Raw genomic sequence first — 22,705 nt, 5'->3', positions numbered from 1 at the left:
GGGAATTGCATCTGCTGGAGTTCTCTTTGGGGTAAGGAAGCATTTTACCCCTACTAAAAACCCAGCAACCACAGTGGAGCTACTCAGATGTGCATCAGCAATTTTGCTGGCACGCATCCGAGTTGTCCCATGTTAAGCTTCCAAGTCCAGAAAGGGGGATAGGACAGAGCAGTGGCCACCATTCCCACTCCCTCTTGGGCCTGATGCATCCTTCCCCCCACTAGTCAGTGGAGCACCTATAGGCGTAGACCTCTGACTTGCAACAGCAGACTGGCACTGGCCTTATCACTGGTATGATGATCCTTCACACTGCCGCAATGTGCCTTACAGCACACTTGTGACAGTACATGCACCCGTCCCACCAGTGGTAGCCAGTTTATGATTGGACTGGAAGTCTTGGAATAGGATCTGCATTGGGTTTATTTTTAAAAGACAGAGGGCATGAACCAACCACTTCCATGTGTAAAGTTTGAAGGGGCTTCTCAAGGAATATATTGTAGCCTTCTCTTTCCATGCCAACCTCGTGCCAAGTGCTCTGCTGCAATATTCCTCACTGTTGTCGATACGTCATAGCCTCATTTATATGCATCCAGCATCCTGCTGATCCTCAGGCCCCTGCACACAGCTAAGCAGCAGCTTAGTGGGCATGGGAAAAGAAGCATTAAAATACATACTGTGAGAAACCATTGCATGCTGTGCTCTTCAGGTGCAAAAGGACCTAGATTGTGCTTAGTATGATTTGTGAAATTCACAAGCTCCTTTACAAAGGGGGGGGGGTAGGTAAATTAAAGTCTGTTGTTTTGCATTATGTCTTTTATTCTCCTACAGACAAAATAAAACAGTATGTTGAAAATAATTCCCTCATATTGATTTCTCGCTTCACTCCACTATTCATATATATTATTCATATACAGTTTGTAGTGGAAATGCGCAAGATCCCTACAGGAGATGGTGTGGTGTCAACAGTGATGCCCCTTGCTCTGACAGGTCTGGGAAACATGGGGTTAACACCAGGGCCTTAGATTGTAGTGAGTGTGCTGCACAGCTGCAGCCACTTGAAGGAAACAAGGTCCTCAGGGATAAAAGTAGCACCTGGAGGAGAGTTGTGTGGGTGGCAGAAAGAGGAGAGGTTGGATGAAGGAGATAGGACTGAGTGACAGACTAGCTGACTGGTGGACTGACTAATGGACTGGCTGACAGACTGTTGGACCTGCTGATTAAACAACGGACTAACTGACTGGTGGACTGATGGGCAGATGGAGTGACAGACAGATGAGTGAACGGATTACTGAGAATTGCTGGAATGGGGGTGGCTAGAGACTGCTGGGTGGGGGAGAGCTGAGGGGGCACTGCTGTACCCAGAAGAGCTGTTGCTTTGAGAACCAGGAGGAGGGACCCTGCAGCCCCACAGAAAAGCTACCTATTGGTTACCTTCCTCTTTGCACTGAGGGTTAGTAGTAGTTTTGTGCACCACTAGGGTGAGCTGGGTTTGAGTCAGAGGAATTAATTAGCTTTAAGTGGGCATAAGTTACCTAGGTAAAGCTTGGAACAGAAATTTGGCAAAACACAGTTACATTATGTATTATATATTTTATACATTTTATAATTTATATATATTTTATAATTTATATATTTGAATGTGTTGTAAGCCACTTTGGCTGCCCTTGGGAGAATAGCAGAATATAAGTTAAATAAATTTCTTTTATACCACATGACCTACAATGGCAATGCACTTGAGAAGGTTGAGATTAATCTTTAATAATGTTTGCTTTTCAATTATTTCACTAGATAGCTACTTAAATGGAAGTGTCAGATATTTAGAATTCTGTATGATTGAATAAGTCATATTGCAATTAGCAAAGATTTTGTCAATGCTGGTACATTAGTTTAAATGGTATTTTAACTTCCATCTTGCATGTTTCTTAACTTTTGTACTTCCTGCTAGCTTGGAAGCTATATTGGGAAACACACTCATACACCAAATTTTAAATGTCCTACTGAAACAAGTTAAAATGTAGGGAAACATTACCAGCAGTTTATCCCATATCCCAATCCTATCATTCCTCCCGAAAAGGAGCACGCTGTATTCCTTTTAGAGAGTGGAGAGGGGTTAGAGAGTAGAGAGAGAGGCTTCAGAAGAAAAAGGGGATTTAAATTCCCTTTTCCTTCTGTAATCTTTCTGCCTCTGCAGTGGGTCTCTTCAGACCTCCTCGGCCAGCAATTTCACTGGCACAAGTCTGAGGAGAGAAAGGGGAAAAGGGAGGCAGATTAGGAGGACAGGATCTGGCATATGCCTTTGCCGCTGGATCCACCCCTCTCTCGCAACCTCCTCACCCCTATGTCGGGGCTATACTGTGTGCACAATCCGTAGAGGATGATGTAGTGCAGCGAAATGCTGGCACAACAGTGATCCAAGACAGTCCCAGGAAGAAATCACACAGACAAGGTAGACTTCCACCACCAAGCCATATTTACAAATTGTACAGATAACCAGTCTCTCCGGCAGCAAAACAGCATAGTTCTTTGACATTCCACACGCTCTCTGACTCCTCAGGACCACTCACGAGGGTAGGTTGCGTCTGCCTCTCTTAAGTACTTCTGCTAACCATTCAGGTTGAGGATGCAATAGATCTCGTGAAGATGAGGTCATCAGCCTCCCAGGATGCACCTGTCACACCTTCCATAGGCTAGCATTGTAAGTGCAGAGTCACTGTGACTCGGCACTTTTACACTTACAAGACTGGTCACATTGGAGTCACATGTTTTTACAGAGTCTTACTTGCAGCTACATACACTGCAAAAATATAGGTCAGGCATTATGCATTTAGGCCCTGCCACATTCAGACAGCAAATTTTCAGACACTTTGGGTCAAAATATCCTGACACTCTGTTCCTTCACTCTCCCCGCCCAGTTTTGTCCCTTCCCCACCCCTGTTCTGCCCTTCCCCCTCCTGCGCTGATTTACCTGCTCTGGCAGGTGCCCAATTTGGCTATTTCATATGCAAGATAACTCAAGCCTTCCTGCTGGAGCCTTGAGCCTGGGGCTGCTCTAGCATGTGCTGCTGGAGCATGCTTTACAACTGCCTTACGGCAGCAGAAGCTGGAAGAGCACAAGTTTCACCAGCAGGGCAACTCAATAGGATCGAGCTGTGAGTCTCAACTCAGTTGTTCTCCCGGCTACATTTTTTTCCCCAGTTCAGTTGCAAGCCGCCTCTCCCCCATTCCTTTCTTTTCTGGCCAAGGTCAAGTCAGTTTAAAAATAATATCAGAGTCAAAAACAATTCTATGTGAAAAGAAAAAGAAAGGCAATGGGGGGCGGGAGAACACAAGAAACAGTGAACTCATACCAAAAATTAAGACTTGTTTTAAAGCAGAGGAAATTCAAGCTCACGAATTTAAAAAACTATGCAGAAACCTACGAGTGTGCAAGAATTTGGGAAATATGCTAACCTTGAAAGCTCTCCATTAGGACAGATTAAGTCAGTTTACACTTTAAAATCTCTGTGCGTAAGCCACTTGAAACAGCTTGTATGACAGCTGCTTCAATTGGAGACCATAACATGTAGAGCAGCTGGGTCCTGCTGCAGGGAGAGTGCCCATGAACTCTACAGATATTTGATGCAGAATCCTAAACTGGGAACTGGTGGCAGATACAGATACACTGGTGGCAGGTGGTAATTTTCACACAGACAAGATTTGGTTAACAATGAATGTAATGATCTATCTGCATATAATTTAATAGTGTCCTACGTGCATCTCTACCTTAATTACAAACAGGACTGCAAAGACTAGCTTGGAAATGGGTGGATTATGTTGGCTGAAATACCATGGATCGAGAGCTGCTTGGCTCTTTCAATGGCTACTACTTCCTCTCCTGTTCACCTACCCCCATATGTTCATATGTTAAGGTTTCATTGCTTTAACTTCCACAGTGCCAGCCATAGAAGAGCCAGCCATAGCTTCTGCCCATTCTTCCAATTGTTCTGTTATCTGCTCTCTTTTCTAATATAGTGTAATAAACAGAATTACAGGTATGTTGCACAGCAGGTACAGAAAAGGGGCAGATTACTTAATCAGGAAAGATATGGATGAGATTATGCTATGGCTGCAGTTTCTTAAATTGCCTTGGGGAATTTAGCATTATGCATGGATTCTCCAGGTTGCAACCAGACAGCCTTACATAAAGTTCCACTAAATGGTACTATTGTCCATCTCTGCAGCTCTGTCTGACTCTGCTTACTGTTGCTGCCAGAACGTGCCATTTTGAGTGAGCTGATAGCAGTTGTCCAGAATACCTCCTGCTTCTTTACAAATAAAGAGAGGCAAGCTAGTGGCAGTAGGGATTGTGCTCTTGTGGGAGAAGTGAAAGTTCAGGCCAGGACAGTCTGCTTACATCATTAGGAGAAAGAAGCTGTCTTCTGGCAAGGATCCAACTCTTTCCAAGGAAAGAGGGTTTATAATCTCACACCCTTTTCCTACAGCCCAAGGTGTATGACTTATTTGAGCCAAAAAGCAGATTGTCTGAGTCATTTCTCCTACAGAGCTGCTTAAGGGCTGTTTTCTTATTGTTAATAAAAGATGAAAGAATGCAGCCAGAAGCCAGAGCAAGTGGATGCTTTGGATGAAGATGAACCAGAGACTTGTCAGAGAGGCCTGTCGTACTCTAATAGTAGACGGGCCTATGAGTGTTTGAACTGGAACTGTCCATAATTGTATATCACGCTACAAAAACATATTTTCCGACCTCTCATTCTCCCAGTTTGTTTGTTATTCTAGTGAAGCAACTCCCTGCTTCCCCATTCACAAGTATGTCACACACATCATAGTACAATACACCTGCTAGTGCTTAATTCCTGTAATTTTAATTCCTGAAATCCATCTTTTTTTTTTAACTGACAGAAAACATTTAGGGAAGTGAAACAAGGCAGAACTCTGATGGGGGAAGGATTTTTTTATTCCTTGCTTTCAGTCCAGTTGCCTCTCCCCTTGCTTTCATGGCAAAAGGATGGTTCAGCCTCCCTTCATTAACAAAGCATTCATGAAGGCAGGCTCAGAGACAGTACACAAACCACTTTTTATCCTCTGAGCCCAAATCTTGTGAAATGGTGAGAGAAAGAGAATTTGCTTTGGGTATCTTGGTACTTAAAAAACCAAAATCACATCCCAAATTTATCACAACTTTGCTATCCTCGCCCTTTTCTTTGGATGCATGATTTACTTGCAACTGAGTCCTCTGGTTTGCAGTAAAATAGTTTTTGTTATATTTATTTCAAGATGGCAAAATAGTCAAGGTTGGATATAAATTGGAAACCAGAATTTCCAGAATAGCTGTTTCGTTTATCCTGTCATTTGTTGAGCTTGGGCTTATTCTCATGGGTTTTTGAGCCCATAGTAAACTTGGACTGACTTTTCAATATAGTTCATATTGCCAGCAACAGTAACTACTGGTGCTGAATGAGAGGCAGATCTCCTTGCGCTCAAGGCAGGCACTGTTTCTTGGATTGATGCAATAGCTGCTTTAGGTTTAATTAACCATAGTCTGCACCAGCATTTGGGTTTTTCATTACCTTCAGACCGTGTTTCAACATGGGGAAATGTCAGCATAGTAAAAGAAAAAGAAGTAGTAGAAGAAGAAAAAACATGCCTGCAAAATTTCAGATTACCCTGAAAATAAGTCCTGAAACAGAATTGAAACTCCTGTGCTATAAATGGTCTAAACGGTTTGAACAGTGCTTAATTTAACTAGCTTAGCTTCATTTATTTACAGATAAATGCTGTAAAACTCACTTCTTGGCACACTAGATTGCAATTTCCAGGGCAAGTAGAAAGTGAGAAGGGTCAGCAAGGTTTCGGTAACCACGTGGGGCTAAATAGTTATGCAAACAAATTGTTTCATTTCACAAAGCTGTATGCAGGAAGGAAGGAATGGCAGTTGGTCAGGGCAAAACATGGTCTTTTCTCACTTACCTACCACCTTTATAGATTCCAAAGTGCTAACACATTATATGGAATTGTGAGTACAAGTGGATAGGGAAAGGAGGCCGAAGGAACTCGGAAAGCTCCCATGGCTAGTTGTGTTGCTATGATACTAGTTCTAAGAATTTATTTTTCTCCTTTTCTGCTCATTCTCACTGAGCCCTGTGGAGCTGAAGCAAAGCATTGCCGCTGAGGGTATGAATACGATACACATTAAAAGGATTCACCCTTTCTGTGAGGCCAAGATAGGGTAGGGGTTATAAGTGCCCAAACTTGGGTTTCATTTCTTTACAAACTGGTGTTCTTCATACAAAATAAAGGCATGAGAGAGAACAGATCAATTTTCATTTAATATAAATGAAAAGCAAGTGGTATTCTTCAGCAAGTGGTATCTCAATCTTTTGTTGTTATAGTCAGCTGCAATTCAATAAGCACCTTAGATTGCATGTATTGTAGGAAGATTGTTTTGGTTACAGGTTCTTAACTGCTGTTCATCTCCTGCTGATGCTTTACTAAACATGCCAAGAACCCTTCTTTGTATATATATAAAAGAATTTGGATAAGTTTCAGACAGCTATTCCAGAAATTATGCAGTACATAATAACCCTGTCCCTCACCCCTATGCACAAGCATTTTTTTGTGTTTCCATGACTATTTTGTGCAGGCACTTTGTCTACTTTTCTCTCCACATGCAGTTGGTTTTGCTGAAAATTCAGGTGCACTTTTAGATTCCCCCCCCCCCCCCAAATGTTTGGAAGGTGCAGCAAAAAGCTATTTTTATTACTTAGTGATTCACATTGTCTAAATTGTTTCTAAGGACCATCATAACAAGTGATGTAAGAACCATTTATTGATGTGATGAGCAATCGCAAAATAAATAAGCTCTAGCAATTTCCATTATATGTTGCCTAACTTTTCCCATTTTCTTGCTGTTTGTTAATTAGGATATTGGTTTTCTGTCTCTCTAGTTCAAATCAATATACTCATTTGATGATAATTTAATTGGTTATGCTATTGAATAAGCTAATACCATTCTGCGCCCTCCCCAGTGCTTACAAATCCCCTGAATCCAATACTTTTTTCTTTCTATTCTTCCTCTAGCACTGCAGTGATAACACAAACCTCTGTCAGTCAGATATGAATATTGTAGGTGCCTGGAGAAGAGGCTATACTGGAAAGAAGATTGTGGTCACCATTTTGGATGATGGCATTGAGAGAAACCACCCAGACTTGATGCAGAATTATGTAAGTTTCCACTGTGCTTCAGAATGTTGTTTTATTCATCTGAATTGTAACATGTTACTATTGCTATGTGTTGATAAATTTTGAAGGATGAAAATGACCAAAGGAAAAAATTGAGAAGGAAAGGAAAAGTGAATAGCGAAACTGAAATGACGTAAGTTACATTTGCATCCTTTTAAAAGCAGTTTGTTTTGGCTGCACTGGTATGATGTTGATTTCTGATGTTGATACTTTATAGGCATGGTACACTCAGGCCTATACAGTAATACCTCCTATAATGAAGCTTCCTTTAGCATTGTTTTGCTACAGTGATTTTTTTCCTGGCTATAATTGGCAGCTATTGTAGCCAAAGAGAGCAGTGCATTCTGGGTAGTACTTAGACACTCCCTGTCAGTTTCCTACCTAATTGTTCAACTATGTCTCCTTATAGCACTGGTGTACCAGGGGGAGGGGGGTCAGGAGGAGCAAATGGCCTGGGGTGCCACCCATTTTTTGTTTATTTTCTTGATAGGCCTTAGAAGGCCTTAGGGCCAGGGAGGTCGCCTGCCGAGACCTCCGGAAAGCCTAAAAATAACTTTTTGAAGACAGGAAGTGCCATTTTTGGCCTCTGGACACAATAGGGGTGGAATTTTGTGGTCCTGGCCCCAGATGGCACAGGGACCAGGATCACAATTGCCTTATAGATTTGTTTCATAGTGCTTGACTTCCAGGAAATGTGAAAGGGGATTCAGGGATTTAACTGTGCTATTGGAGGTAAGGCTGTATTTTTTTTTTAATAGATTTGTTAGTCCTAGTTAGAGACAAAATAGTTTGAGATCTTCAAAACACAGGCTCCAAAGTTGTTTCCTAATCTTATACATTTAACCAACATCTGTTTTAAAATGGTCTTTAATTTGGATACATTTACTTCTATTTCAGAACAACCCACACGTACTGAGAAGTACTGCATGTTCTGATATTCTCTTGTTTAAGAACATCACAGCGCCACAAAACAGATACTAGAGCAGTGGTTCCCAAACTTTTTAGCAGTGGGTTCCACTTTTTAAAATGACATTCTATTGGGACTATTAGCTTTATGAGACTAAAACCAAAAGTTTTACTTTACAAGCTGCTCAAGCCTCTGTTTTTATCCTTTTTGCTATGGGGTGGTGTTGGTAGTGGAACCACCTTATGCAGTTTTTGTTGAGCTCCTTGTACATTGGATTGAGATCATTCTGATGGCCTTGTGTTCCCCTTCACCTGGTCTTTGATAAGAACCAAGGCACGTGTGCCAACCTGTGAGTAAACTCACACGTGCTGCTCCGTTTTGATTTCCATAGGGCTCAATACATTTTCCTTGTCAACTTGGAAGAGGGATTCCTCCTCAAGAGTTTGTTGGGGTCTATGTTCATTGGCTTGGAACCATTCTGGTGGTGTTGCATCCCCCTTGGCCTGCCCTTCAATGTGGACTAAGGCATGTTTGTCTACTTGCAACTGAATGCACACGTGCTACTCCATTTTGGTCTCCATAGGGCTCAATAAGTTGTCTTCGTCAGCTATCAGCTTGTGAGTTTCATGACCTGTGAAAAATTGGATTGTAACCCCCTAGAAGGACATGACCCACTGTTTAGGAACCACTGTAATAGAGTATCACAGAGTTTCAAGAGGTGCCCAGTAGAGATTTAGTAGGTATTTTTATCAACATGTGTACCAATGTAGCTTATCACTAGACCTTTTCCAGCTTCAAGACTCTTAAGGTCAGGGCCCATATCTCTTCTTTGCCTATCAGGTTATCTGACTCCCCTACTCAAATATCTCATACATTTCAATAGTCAGATACCCTTCCAGCCCACAGCATTCCTAAATTTATTTTTCATACTGTGAAAACTATAGGAATAGTTCATGCTCATGCTGATAAAGAGGCCAACCAGTCTGGCTCCATTGGTATGGTAGCACCAAAGTATCCCATAAGAAGATGAGTGGAAAATGCCATGTGTGGCCCAATGCTTGAATTTCCTCCAAAACTCTCAACAGATTGGTGCTGGAACTGTGGAAGTTAATCAACAGTTCTTTTTTAAAGTGCATCTAGAGTGCATTTATGCATCTAGATTCTGTTATTTCTGAAAATAATGCAAATGTTTTAAAAGTTCCTTTAAGAATATAAGAAGAATCCTGTTGGATTTGGCCAAGGTCCCATCCTGTATCTCACAGTTGTACCAGGTGCCTCTTGGAGCCCACATGACAAGAAGATACCAGTATCCTGTTGCCACTCTATCGCATCTGGCATTCAGAGACAGGTTACCTGTAAAACCTGGAGGTTGAATATGGTCCTCATGATTTGCAATCTGTGGACTTTTCCTCCGTAAATCTGTCTGATCCCCTTTAAATGCATCCAGGCCTAGTGCTATCGCAACAATCTGTGGTAAGGAGTTGCACAGATTAATTATGTGCTGAGTGAAGAATTTTTTTCCATTCTAATACTCCCCCCAATCAATTTTAGTGAATGTCCCCTGGTTTTAGTGTTGTGTGAGAGGGAAAAGAACTTCTCACTGTTCATCCATAGTTTTACAAGTCTCACTCATGTCTTCCTTCAGATGCCTTCTTTCTAAAGAGCCCCAAGTGTTACAGTCTTTCCCCATGAAAGAGGTGTCCCACCTCACTCTGGCTGCTCTCTTCTGCACCTTTTCCAGTTCCACTATATCCTTTTTGAGTTGGGGCAACCAACCCAAGTTCTTCCGCTACACAGACAGTTGCTGCATAGCGCTTGTTTAATTTCTCTGCAATCTCCTGGTGCCCTTTTATCTCCCGTTTCCCCACTATTCAGTGGCCAACTGTTTCTCTAGCAAGTTTTCTGCTTCTAGCATATTGGATTTTTATTACTTCCCTTAATGTTGCTGGTTGCATGCTCCTCAAAATTTTTCTTTTTACATTTATTTTGTCAGTTTTTTTTTTTATTCTTCTCATTAGGGCTTGACTTCCTTTTATGGCAGGAAGACTTGCCCTTTATAGCCTCTCTGCCTCTGTTCATTAAGCATGCTGACACCCTCCTGGACTTGGGCTGAAACCCTATACACATTTTCCTGAGAGTAAGTCACATTGAACTTAATGGGACTTACTTCTGGGTAGACATGTATAGGATTGAACATTCATTAGAGCTTCTCCTCCTTTGTGGAATACAGGTTGGCCCTCAGTATCTGTAGGGGATCCACTTCCAGAAACACACACCTGTGGATACCAAAAACCTCAGATACTCAAATCCACAGGTTTGGGCCATAAGGACCTCTGGATGTGACTGGAAGTGCCTCCCAGATGCAATGAGAAGCTGCTTCCGGTTGCACCCAGGAGGTCCTCCTTGGGTCTTCCAGTCGTGGTTCCAGAACCTGGTGAGTCAAATGCACAGGTTTGGATAAAGAGGACACATTGTCCACTCCTGCTGGGCCTCTGCTATTGTAGTTTTGAACAGCCTCAATGCATTCTAGAGTAGCTTGACCCCCTTTTCTTTCCTTTTCAGCCTTTTTCTAACTAGTCTCATCATCCGAAAGAAGTTTGCCCTTTGGAAGTCAAGGGTTCTGTATAGATTTGCTGAGCACTTTCCCCTGACATTACTTTCAAAACGGATTGCAGCATAGTTGCTGTTCCCCAGCAATTCAGTAACATTTATATCCCTCACTAAGTCCTGAATACCACACAATATCAAGTCCAGAGTCACCTGCCCTCTGGTTGGCCCTACGATTAGCCACTCTAACTATAGTCATTTAGCATATCTAGAAATCCAGTTTCTCTTTCACGACCAGAACATGAATTGCACCAGTCATTGTGAGGATAATTGATCTTCCCGATTACCAAGACATTGTGTCTCATTGATGCCTCCCTGATTTGTTTCCTCATCTCAAGGTCCCCTTCAGCTTTTTCATCCTGAGGACAATTGCATGCTCCCACTATACCAGGCTCCTTGGGCCTGGTAATTTAACATACAGCAATTCTATGAAAGATTTAGACTCTCCTTCAATTTCTACTTTGCCAGATTTTCTGCCTTCTTCAACATAGAGTGCCATCCCACTTCCAAAACGCTCTTCCCTTTCTACTCCTGAGGTAGAGGTTGTACTCCAGAATTGCAGTATCGTTTAGCCATTGCATTCCAATTCACCTATCTAAGCTTGGAGACTTTGGGCATTTGTACAAAAACAGCTATATACTGCATTTTCTGAGAATTTCTTGTTTGCATCTTAATATTTGCAGCCTCTTTTTTTGCCAGACAGGTTGTCATACCCACCATGCTTCCATTCCTAAATTTTACTTGCCCTTTCCTGGTTGCTCTAGTACATCTCTACCTTCATCGCATAGGGGTGAATAGTTCTGAACCAGATGCCATTTGACTCCTATAGGTTTTCCTCCATGGGTCATTTTAAAAGCTGCTGTGCCACCTTTTTAACATTATGTGCCAGCTGCCTGGTTCTGTCTAGGTTTGAGCTCATTTTAAGCTGACTAAGGCCATACAGATAAGATTTTGCAAACTAAAGTAGCACATCTCCCAATTTTCTCTGTTCCAAGGGAACAGTGCAGTTAATTGTTAATTACAATGTTGCTAGAAGCAACAATTTATACTTTTTTAACACTAGTAAATTGCAAATCTGGGAAAGTATAAGACCTTATAAGAAGAGTGAGAGCTGGCATCCCTTTTACATTATTTAGGATGTTTTCAGATTGGGTTGCCAGCTGACCAGAAAATAAACATAGGCTGACTATGTAGGGGGGTGGTATATGGTCTCTGCTCAGGAACCTCCCACAGAATTGCTGAACTCTGTCCTTAACGCAGTCCCTTAACTCCAAGAGTTCTTATCTCACCCCATCCTTTACCATATTTTAAAAAATTTATTTTAAGTGTTGGCAAGCCTATTCCAGAAGTTTTGTTTTGTGGGCAATAAGCAATCCTTATAAATGCATTAGTCACCCACAATTCATCTTCAAGGTGCCAATCCCTGTGTTGATTTACTAGCCTTGCTACCATTGCACCAAAATAATAACAGAAAGCTAAACCCCAGGGTTTACATACAAAGGTTCAACTGAAGAAAGTAAACCTGTGGATGCAATCTCAGGATATTTTGTTTACTGAAGCCAGTATAACATGATAGAACAGTGGTTATCACACACTTAGCACTGGGACCCACTTTTTAGAATGAGAATCTGTCAGGACCCACCAGAAGTGATGTCATGACCAAAAATGTCATTATCAAGCAGGAAAACTAGGCTGCAATCCTACCCACACTTACCCAGGAGTAAGTTCCATTTACTATCATTGTTTAAAGAATATACATAGTATCTTGTTCAAAGTACAGGTCTGTAACATTTCCCCAAATGCAGTTACATACCTTGGTAGCATCAAGTCTAATATATTAAAAATAAAATATTGACATGAATGGGGACCCACCTAGTGAGTCCCAACCCACAGTTTGAGAAACACAATGCTAGAAATTGATATAGTTTCAAAATGTGACTGCTTGAGTAATTGTTGTCTTTTAAGTTTTAAACTTGAAAAATTTGGAGTTGTACAAGAATTCTACAAGAATTCATTTGAAATTTAGTTCCTTGGAGTCATAATTTAAAAATTATTTAAGATAAATTCCAGTGACATACCCAGGGGAACACAAGGGACACACACACTCCTTTCTTTAAAGGGGAGGAGAGGGGGCGACCCTCAAATATGACTAAGAGCCACGCCGACAGTGGCTGCAGAAGCGCAGCTGCTGTCGGCACAGTTCCCCACTGATCTGAGTGCTGCCCTCCTCCCCTTTAAAGAAACAAGCATTTCCCCCCCCTTGCACCCTCCTGGGTGCGCCACTGGAATTCATCTTAGAGCAAATTTCATTGATGATTAATGATAAATGTTGATGCGTGTAAATGAGCATGGCATATTTTATATTAGCAAGGCTATTCAGAATAATTGAAGAGAATAGGCTAACTGGTTTTGAACAAAGATGATATTTAAGAGAACTCTTTTGTGTTCTTGTGCTACCACAGCAGTTACCGTAACCAGAATCACAAAAATAAATAACTGTTTACATTGTTTCCAACAAGGAAATATGGAGAAACAAAACGTTTCACAGCAAGTTTTATATGCAAATGTGCATGTAAACTTCCTGTAGATATGAAAAATATGTCATTTAGTAGCTATTTTTAATAAATATTCGATTTTCCAAATGGACTTATATTATGTGCTCAAATTCTTTATCAATGCGTGGAAATGTTTCCTTATGGCAAGTTCTCTTGGAATCATTTAAATTTTCCTTTAACCTGAAGATAGCTTTCACAAGTTATCCATTTTGGGAGCAAATATTTATGACTGTGATAAAAGAATCTGAATGGCAAAAAGGGTTAACATATAATAAATAAATACAATTGCATAAAGCCCCAATTTAAATTAAAACAATAACTGTTTATACATAAAAGAGGAGGCTTTAAAGCACCCATCATTTTTGAAACACAATTTAAATAATATATAAATTTTGTATTTCTGAACATGTAGTTCTTTTCTACAACAGGCAGTGCCACAAAACCACAGGAATGTTAGTTAACCTAGTTACAGTCCTGTAGAAACCTGCTGAGGAATGTATGAGCAGATGAGTCAGTGGCTAATTAATGAGGATCTGCAGTTCATTCTCTTTCCTTCTCTCTCCTCTGTTGGCTACAGGACCCAGAGGCCAGTTTTGATGTCAATGGTAACGATATTGACCCCATGCCCCGGTATGATGCCACCAATGAAAACAAGTAAGGCCAGTGCTCTGTAGAGTATACAAGATTTTAAATGCAAATGTACTTATATATAAAACTTATTTTTCCAATGCTTCGTATAGCAGTAATAGTTGGTGACATTGTTTATCCAGGAATAATGGATTTATAAATATGCAACCAGAGTCTAGGCTGGGTCTACAAAACTTGTAACTCCTCAAACTGACAATAACCCACACGAAGGAGGTATTGTGACCTGCTAGATGCTTCATATTTTGTTTTTATAGTCCTATAAGAGAGGGTTTTTGAGAGCCTGGTTGACTGCTATACATAATTACTGGGCTATATTTAGCTTGATTGTTCACAAGTGTGTAGGGCTCATCTAGACTAGAAAAATAAATTGAATCATGGTAATCACTCTTGCCTTCAGCATCCATTTTGTTTGAACCGTACACTCATCTGCATAGGACCCGTTTATGTTCACAAACACACAATTGCATTGCTTGCCATCATGCTTCCCTGTTGCCCTTAGGTCAGTCTGCCCATTGCTAGTTTCAGACAGGTGAACAAAGCCTAACTAAAAGCTCCAGTATCCACAAAAAGATGCTTCCTGTAGCAAATGGGCTTGCTTCAGTGACACTCATCATATATCTCACCTGCTAGACAGGCTGAGCCATGGCTGTCGGTGGAACAACATGGCCAGTCACTGAGACAGAGCACATCAGGTCCTTTCTGAAGACTTGAATTAACCATCTTTCCAGGTACAACTTGTTTGTAGTAGCTTCTGAGGATCATCTGGTTTAGCAGTCATTTAGGTAACCTGACTGTTTAGTATTTTGTACATGCTGGAAGGCAGTGCAGATTTTTAATGCCTAACAAGATACGTTCAATACAATAAGTCCCATTTAATAGGAACCGGGGCCTGCCCAATACTATTTGGTGCTTGAGTGTGCCAAATGCTGCCACTTTACCTGGTGATATGTTAGCCTCTACTTCTCTGACACTCTGTTCCACCACACTTCTCTCAGTCACACTTCTACTTTGTCCCTGCTTTTCTTTTCCAATCCAAGAAGTGGGAAAGGGAAGATCAGTGGAGGTAAGCAGGTGCCCCCTGCCAAACTGCTGCCTGGCAGCCCAATCCTATCCACACTTTCCTGGGAGTAACTCCATTGACACTAACAGGATTCACTTCTGAGTAGACGTGCATAGGATTGGGCTGTGAAGTGACAACTTCAGTTCGCCTCATAGATGGGCAGGGCCTGTGCTAAACCAGTTGAAGTTTTTGAATGTTCTTTAAATGTATTGGTGTGATCCCGCCTGTATGTTACTAGCAAATAGAAGATATTCCCATTTCTACAGGGATGTTTCCGATGTTGGTTCTTACCATGCCTGAATGGTAAGTGTGAAGTGAAGCCCAAGGCCTTTATTTCAAATAGTTGTATTATGACATTTCTGAATTGTTACTATAATGTCATGAGGTACTAGATGTTACTTCAGTTTAGGTTACTTGTAGTGCAATCCTATGCATGTTTACTCAGAAATAAGTCCCTTTATTAGTGAGATTTAGAGCCCAGTCCTATCCCCCACCACCAGCGCTGATGCAGCTGCACCAAAAAGGTACACACTGCATCCTATGGTGACGGAGTGATCCAAACACAAACAGGAGGTAAGTAAAAATAATTTTTATTTACCTCTGCAAAAGCCTTGGGGCCACCTATAGGTCTCCTACAGCGCACACCATCTATTTTGGTGGTGTATGCGCAGGAAAAAGGGATGGGGGGGTTCTGAATAGAGACAATATCTGGCATGTGCTATTACTACCATCCCCTCCTGCCCTCTTCCTGCCCCTAGTTCCTCCTTGCTCCCTGCCCAGAAACAACCCCATCCCTCCCACTCCCTCCCTCACCCTCACCCTCAGAACACCCTCTGGAGCATAGCTCCAGTTGCCTTTAAAGGGGTCCGTGTGGGGCTGACCCTGTGAGTTCAGGACCCACAGATAGTGAAATCCATAAGTTCCAAATCATGGATACAGCGGGCCCAATGTACATATTTTAATAACTTAATACCTAGTGGTAATTGCTTACAACCTTCCCTGATCCTCCAAAGGCCTTTTAAGATCTTTACACGTCACTTCCGGTTTTTCCTGAATACTGGAAGTGACCTTCTAAGGCCTGCCGAAGGTCTTAGAAGGTGTTTCCCCATGCACATGGTCTCCCTGGCTCTCAGAAGTAGTCTGGGGACATGTCACCAATGGAAGATTAAAAGGCACTGAGACCCATAAATTTCATCGTCTGCAGGTTTTGGTATCCATGAGCATTCCTGGAATTGAACTCTCACAGATAATGCGGGTTCACTTGTATATTGCATTCTTCGTATCAGAAAGCTATTGATAAGCCAAATGGCACTTTCAGATCAATTTTTTTTTCAGTAACGTAGATGATGACAGGAAGAAGATTACAATTGACTTAGCCCTGTGATAATACATAGGAAGCAATGGTGGTTTCTTGAACTACTATGGTATGCAGGAGACTTGCCAGATATTTAGTTTGGTTTTAACAAGTTGGCAGAGAACCATTAAGTTGTCAGAGGTTCAGGCCCATACTAGACTTTCATTTTTGCTTCACCAAAGACAGAAGTCAGCTGTGAATGAAGTCACTCCTTCTATAAAGTTGTTTTGTTTTGTTCCAGTGCTGAGTTCCAATGCCCAGCCCTATCTGCAGTATTTAGCTATCAACTGTAAATATCCTTTAACACCATTGTAGATTTTCGGTCTTACATCATCTACTTTTTTTACTAGGTCTCACATATTTCATTGATATAACTGCAAAGCAAGAACACTCGCCCTGAGTCTTTTAATATTAAGGCAAAACTGATCAAGACAGATTGATTAGTCAGCCAAAGCATGTACTCTTGTTTAAGAACGTAAGATAAATACTTTGCTGGATAAGAACAAAATCCACTTAGTTCTGTATTCTTTCCAAGAATCCCAGCAACCAGTAGATATTACTCAGTTCACTAGAAATTGAAGAGTGGTCTGCAATGTTGTATATCCACTGAAGTAGGATGTGCCGCTCTTCATTTGAAACAGGACCCACACAGAAAAAGGAGGCTGCAGCAGAAGGCTACAGGAAAGGACCTTCTCTTCTTCATTCTCATTTTGGCCACTTAGCTATTTTGCTAAGCAACCAGATGCTATATTCCTTCTAAGGTGTCTGCACCAGTGTGCAGACGCCTTCTTTGGTCATGTGATATTGCCGAACTTCTTGGCTGCCAGCCTCTGTGCTGTGTGGAACTTTGCTTGGAGCTGCACTGCAACACAGCCATGCAGCTTATGGGGAACACTGGCCAGGAGGTTTGGGAAAGCAAAGAGGTGGCCACGGTTTTCTTATGTTTTCCAAGTAGTGGAAAATACAGGCATCACTTTTTGGTAGAAATGCATGCTAGTGATGTATCTGAAAAACAACCTGCTGCACTCACGTAAACTGGTGTTGAAAAGTGGTGTCTATATTCATGGGCACACTGGGTCAGATATTATTTCCTCCTCTTGGCTGAATCTACAGGGACACTCTCTAGGGAAGATTTCCAAATATTTGAACCAACCCTTTGATTCTGAACCACTAATAGGGATAATTGACTTTTTCAGAAAGTGTATATTGCAAGATTATCTGTTTTTGTTTTTAAATGGCTACGTTTTTTAATTACGGAATTTTAAAATCTGCCCTAACCTTTTGGATGGGTTGGAAATTGTATGTTTTTGTTCTTATTTCATAAGTGCTTGGGAATCATTGGAATGGGAAAGAATGTGGCATATGATGTATAATAAACCAGTTTTTATTGGAGAATGGGTGTGGTGCTGTTTCACTTCAAAGTGCCATTAGACTGTATTATGAGGAAAGAGATCTTTGCCATTTCAGAGACCTGTGATTGGTAAATTGCATTCCTCAATTCTCTGGCTAAATTTATAGAGTTCATATTTTGAACTTGATTTGCGATTGTAATAGTAAAACCCATACTGTAAATAGCCCTGTGGTATTGCGTGTTCTATGGAAGTGTGCGTTGCTTAATGACTGGGATGCGCTCCCGCACCCCCCTATCAAGTGATGCCTGTCACTAAACAAAGCCTCTGAAGGCTAGGGAAGCCTCTGGGGGCTATTCTGAGCCCCACAGAGACATGCGTGCTGCCTCTGCAAGGCTCAGAATTGCCTTTTCGACTGAAAAGACACAACTTCCTATTTCCTCTGGAAGCAACTTCTTTTGCTTCCCTGGGCCTGCAAATGCCTTATAAGGTGAAAAAAGTCTCTTCTGGTTTCCCGAGCAAACTAGAAGATGTGTCTTTTCATCAAGAAGGCCATTCAGAGATTCGCAGAAGAAGTGCGCGGATGGTGCTGGTCAGAATAGTCCCCAGAGGCAAGAGGAACATAGCTCCCATTGGCTTTGGAGACTTGGGGGAGGGGGAGAACAGTGACCGGCGATGAACCATTGCATATGTGGCTGGTCTCTGGTTGAAGCATTGCAAAGAGACATTCACCTGTAGTTATATGTGCGTGTACCATTGTAACTGGATAACGATAATTTCTACTAGTCCTGGACTAGTAGAATCTCATCTCATCTACACCTCATCTCCATATATTCATGACTCATCTGCACAAGTGCTTACACATGTACACCCTAATATTCATAGGCTCCAAATGTGCATTACTTACCATGGAAAAGAAAAAGTATAAATTGTGTGTAGAGAACCTGTTTGCATTATGGTGTATGAGATTTCCATGAGGTCCATGATTGCATGGACCTCATATGGAATGTGTGGTGCAGGGCCAGTACGTGAGCCTGACATCACCCCCCTCCAATCATTCATAGATCTGTACATACCTAACTCGAAGATTCCATTGGGGTTAGATTTTAGGGTGGATTCACATGATCGCATTTCCGACGGAAGATGTTTTGCAGTTATTTTTTATAGGGATCCACATGGGTCCGGATTGTATAAATTATTTGGATTTACATACACAGGAGTATACAAACTGAGTAATAAAATCTCTGAGGCATATTTATTCATTTTTTTTTAACTTATATTATTTTTTCCAAAAGGATATAAAGACAATCACAAGGGGAGAAAAAAGCAAGAAAACAACCCTAAAACAAATTATCAAATAATACAGTTACACCAATAAGTTAGCAAAATATCAAAGTTATAACCCATCTGTTCAAAATCTTTCTGAAGCTCCTCCTGAAAACACATAATGTGTAAGTCTGCCTGAATTCACAGGAAGGGCATTCCAGAGAAGCAGTGCCATCACTGAAAAGTTTTGTAATAAAGGTGCAACGCCATCTGCAGGATTCTGGAGGGTAGTGTATTATCCAGATGCCTCAGTACCTCACTATCTTGTCCTTGGTGGTACATGTAGGAAGTGTATTTTTATGTAACTTGCTTCCTCCTTTCTCTCACATCTCTCTCTGTCTCTTTTCCTGTCCATGGAAGTAGCAGCATTCAAGCCCCTGAGCTCTGTTCCTGAATGCTGGGCAGCCATTACTGAAGAGTGTCTCCTTACTGCTACACAGAGAGCAGCTTTTCAGGGTTCTCTGACCCGCTACACCACCTCTCTGCCTCTGGAACACCCTTCTGCCACCCTCTTCTAGCCCCATGCACTGCTTGGCACTTTACTTTTCTCCACCAATGGTGGGATTGCGCAGGTCTTCCTGCTGGCACAATTATTCTAGAGTCATTGCAAACCTGCTGTATGGTACATTTGCAATGGTTAGGCTGCTGCACCAGTGTTAGCAATCAATAGGATTGTGCTGTGAGTCGGTTTAATTAAAAGTTTTGATTGGTTCGCAGCTGTAGTCATAATTAATGTTTTATGACTTTAGGAAGTTTGATACTGAACTGAAAAGGAATTTTTGATCTACACCAGCAGTTCCCAAAGTCCTACTTGGATATTGGAACTGCAGGCAAGCATTTGCAAGGGTGGGGCCTGGGGCAGGGGGTGTCTCAATGGCGCAGCCAGAACCCAGGAACTTTTCACCTTACCTGGGGGGTCACGCTGGCCTCAGGGAGGATTCAGGAGGCCTGCAGCCCCCTCTGTGGGCCTCCCCGTTACTAAAAATTGCTCGATTTTGGAATCGGAGCACACTTCTGGTTTTCATCCGAAAACTGGAAGTGCACTCTGATCCCTGAACAGAGTGATTTCTATCATTGGGGAGGCCTGCAGAGGGGGATGTGGGTCTCCCAGACTCTCACTGGGACCAGTGTGACCCCTCTGGTCACAGCAGTGCTGTGATTGCTATGGCACACTAGCAACACCCATTACTGGGCCACTCCCCTTAAGGGGGAAAGGCCCAGTTCTGGTTCCCTATGGTGGGTCGGGACCCAACACTTTGGGAAACACTGATGTACACTATTATAATTTTCATAGGCTCATATAACTACATGACTTGCAAAAAGATCTAAAAGTTCATGGACCATCAACTGAAATAATTTCAAAAGCAAGAACTTTAACTTGGTTGTGGTTTACTCTATCATATTATTTGTCATTAAGCAGGAGTGTGTTGTGGTTATGTATCTCCAAAGAGCACACGTATTTTGTAAGTGAAATGACAAAGCAAGAAACACTGTTAGCAGTTTATTAGCAAGCTGAATGTTTAACCTCTTGGATGAACAGTAAGACTGGCCCTTCTGATAAAGTAATAATGGTCCAATCCTATGGGTGCATTATTTATTTAGTTTATTTATTCAGGTATTTATATACTGCCCTTCTTGGTAGTCAGATTTCTCCTCAGACTTTAATCCAAGGTGGTTTACATAGGCAGGCTGTTCTAAACCCCTGTAGGGATTTTTACAATTGAATAGTTCAATTCTTTCATAGAACTCCTAGTTCCAGCTAGATTCCTTCCCGGTCTGGCCTCTCCCTGGTCCTTCGCTTCCCACGCTGCACTTGATGGCAACTCCTCTCTGCCACCGAGGGTCAGCTCATCAGTATATCAGCGTGTCGTCAGTTCTCGGGTACTTCCGGTTGTTTCGAACTGGTAGCCTCAGATCTTCAGGCATAGAAGGCGGCAGCTCTACCAACTGAGCCAGACCTCCTGCCTATGCTCGTATAGCATACTTTTCAGTTGTTGCACACACAACGCTGCCAGAGTGTGCAGCCTGCCTGCCACCACAAGTGGTAAGCAGCCGAATCCGTGCAAAGACAGACCAGCTGGTTGTGCATTGTGAGCTCTGTAAAGCATGCTGTGATGCCAGAATAGAAGTTCTGGTGGCACAGCAGGCCCATAGGATTGAGCAGTTAGTGAATTAAAGGCAGCACCAAAATGCAGGAAAACAAAATTAATTTCTGGATCTCCAAAGGTGCCATGGAACTATTTCTTGAGGAATCTTACAGACACAAAAGTTCAGATTGACATCCACGTTGTCAGTTACAATAGAGGAATGTATTTGCGTTGATTTGTAAAGATGGTCATTGAATTCTTGGTGTAAAAATGATTTATCGTTGCCTATAAGGAAGAGTAGAAATACTCAGACATGTCCAACCACTCTGAACTCAGGGCCAGGTCACACTTTTACGTGCATGTTAGTATAGCTGTCTTCCAAAGGAAAGAGGCTAGACAGTGACACCCCAGTGGTGCTCTGCTTAAGAGTGCAGCTTCCAATTTTTTGTTGTTAAAAAAGCAGCATATAGAGGAAAGGTTACTGTGTATAAACTGTGTATAATGATGTTTGGCCCTCAGTTCTGTCGTTTTTCTACTGCAACATTTTCCAGCTTGATCTCATTCAAAATCTTAATGCTCGTTGCAATGTCCTTGCCAGTAAGATGTTGAAAAGGCTCAGATGTAGTTGACAAAGTTCATGTTTTAAATGCTCTTCTTTCCACATTCTCTTTCCACCACAAAGCGACCCATTGAGGGTTTTCTTTCACACTCACGTGCATATCCCTTCATTGTTCTCCTGGGAAATTAAAAAAACAAATCTCTCTCTCTCTCTCTCTCTCTCTCTCTCTCTTAGATGCCTAATATTACAGCCTGATACCAGAGTGCACAGTGTAGCATAACACTTGGAATTTGGACATAAGACAAGCTTCCCTTGAGATTTTGCTTTTTAATCTCTTGTTTTAAATTCCTTTCAACTGTTTTCTGTTACGGTAGTTTTTTTGAGAGCGTGTCCCGTATGTATAAGGGCAGCTAGAATTCTGTACTAAAAGATCCTGAATTGTACAATTGGAAAACACAGTGGCTTGTATCCTAAATACATCTTCCATTAATAGATATAACTAATAATATAAAACCAATAAAAAGTAAGCAGAAACTAAAAGACATGGGAGACATGGGACACCTAAGGTGGGAAAGCTAAGCAAAACATTATTGATCCAGAAGGCTTCTCTCAGCAGAGGGCTAACAGGGAGGGCACAGATCTTAACACAATGACTTCCAAAGTTCTGGCACAGCTACAGGCCGTGTCCTACCCCTTGTGACCACCAATTTGGTTTTGGCCGGGGATTGCTTTGGCTGCTGCAGGGCTCCGTCCTACAACCTTAGGGGACAAATCAGATGATATAGAATAAGGCTGATCTTTAGATAGCTCAGTCCCAAACTTTTAAGTGCTTTAAAGATCAAAACCAGCATCTTGAATGGTGCCTGGAAATGTACTGGAAATTTGTGCAGAGGTTGCCAGAGGAGCAGTCCAATAGAGTCAAACTGCCAAGCTCCTGCTACCACATTGTGTTCTGCACCAATGGCAGTTTCTGAATTTTTATTACACCTGTTCAACTTATAGCTTTGTAAATAA

The 22,705-nt window shown here is 41.8% G+C and overlaps 1 protein-coding gene across 2 annotated transcripts in view; it reads left to right on the top strand.

The window, feature by feature from the left end:
* Positions 1-22,705, top strand: part of PCSK5 (proprotein convertase subtilisin/kexin type 5) — a 295,107-nt gene that overhangs the window by 78,304 nt on the left and 194,098 nt on the right. For both annotated transcript variants that reach the window (XM_066614135.1, XM_066614134.1), the window contains exons 4-5: positions 7,078-7,221; positions 13,886-13,962. In XM_066614135.1, coding sequence (XP_066470232.1) covers positions 7,078-7,221; positions 13,886-13,962 — 221 coding nt within the window. The remainder of the gene's footprint in view (positions 1-7,077; positions 7,222-13,885; positions 13,963-22,705) is intronic.

The sequence above is a fragment of the Tiliqua scincoides genome, chromosome 2, assembly GCF_035046505.1.
Source record: "Tiliqua scincoides isolate rTilSci1 chromosome 2, rTilSci1.hap2, whole genome shotgun sequence".
Classification (NCBI taxonomy): domain Eukaryota; kingdom Metazoa; phylum Chordata; class Lepidosauria; order Squamata; family Scincidae; genus Tiliqua; species Tiliqua scincoides.
This window is presented reverse-complemented; position numbering and strand designations above follow the sequence as displayed.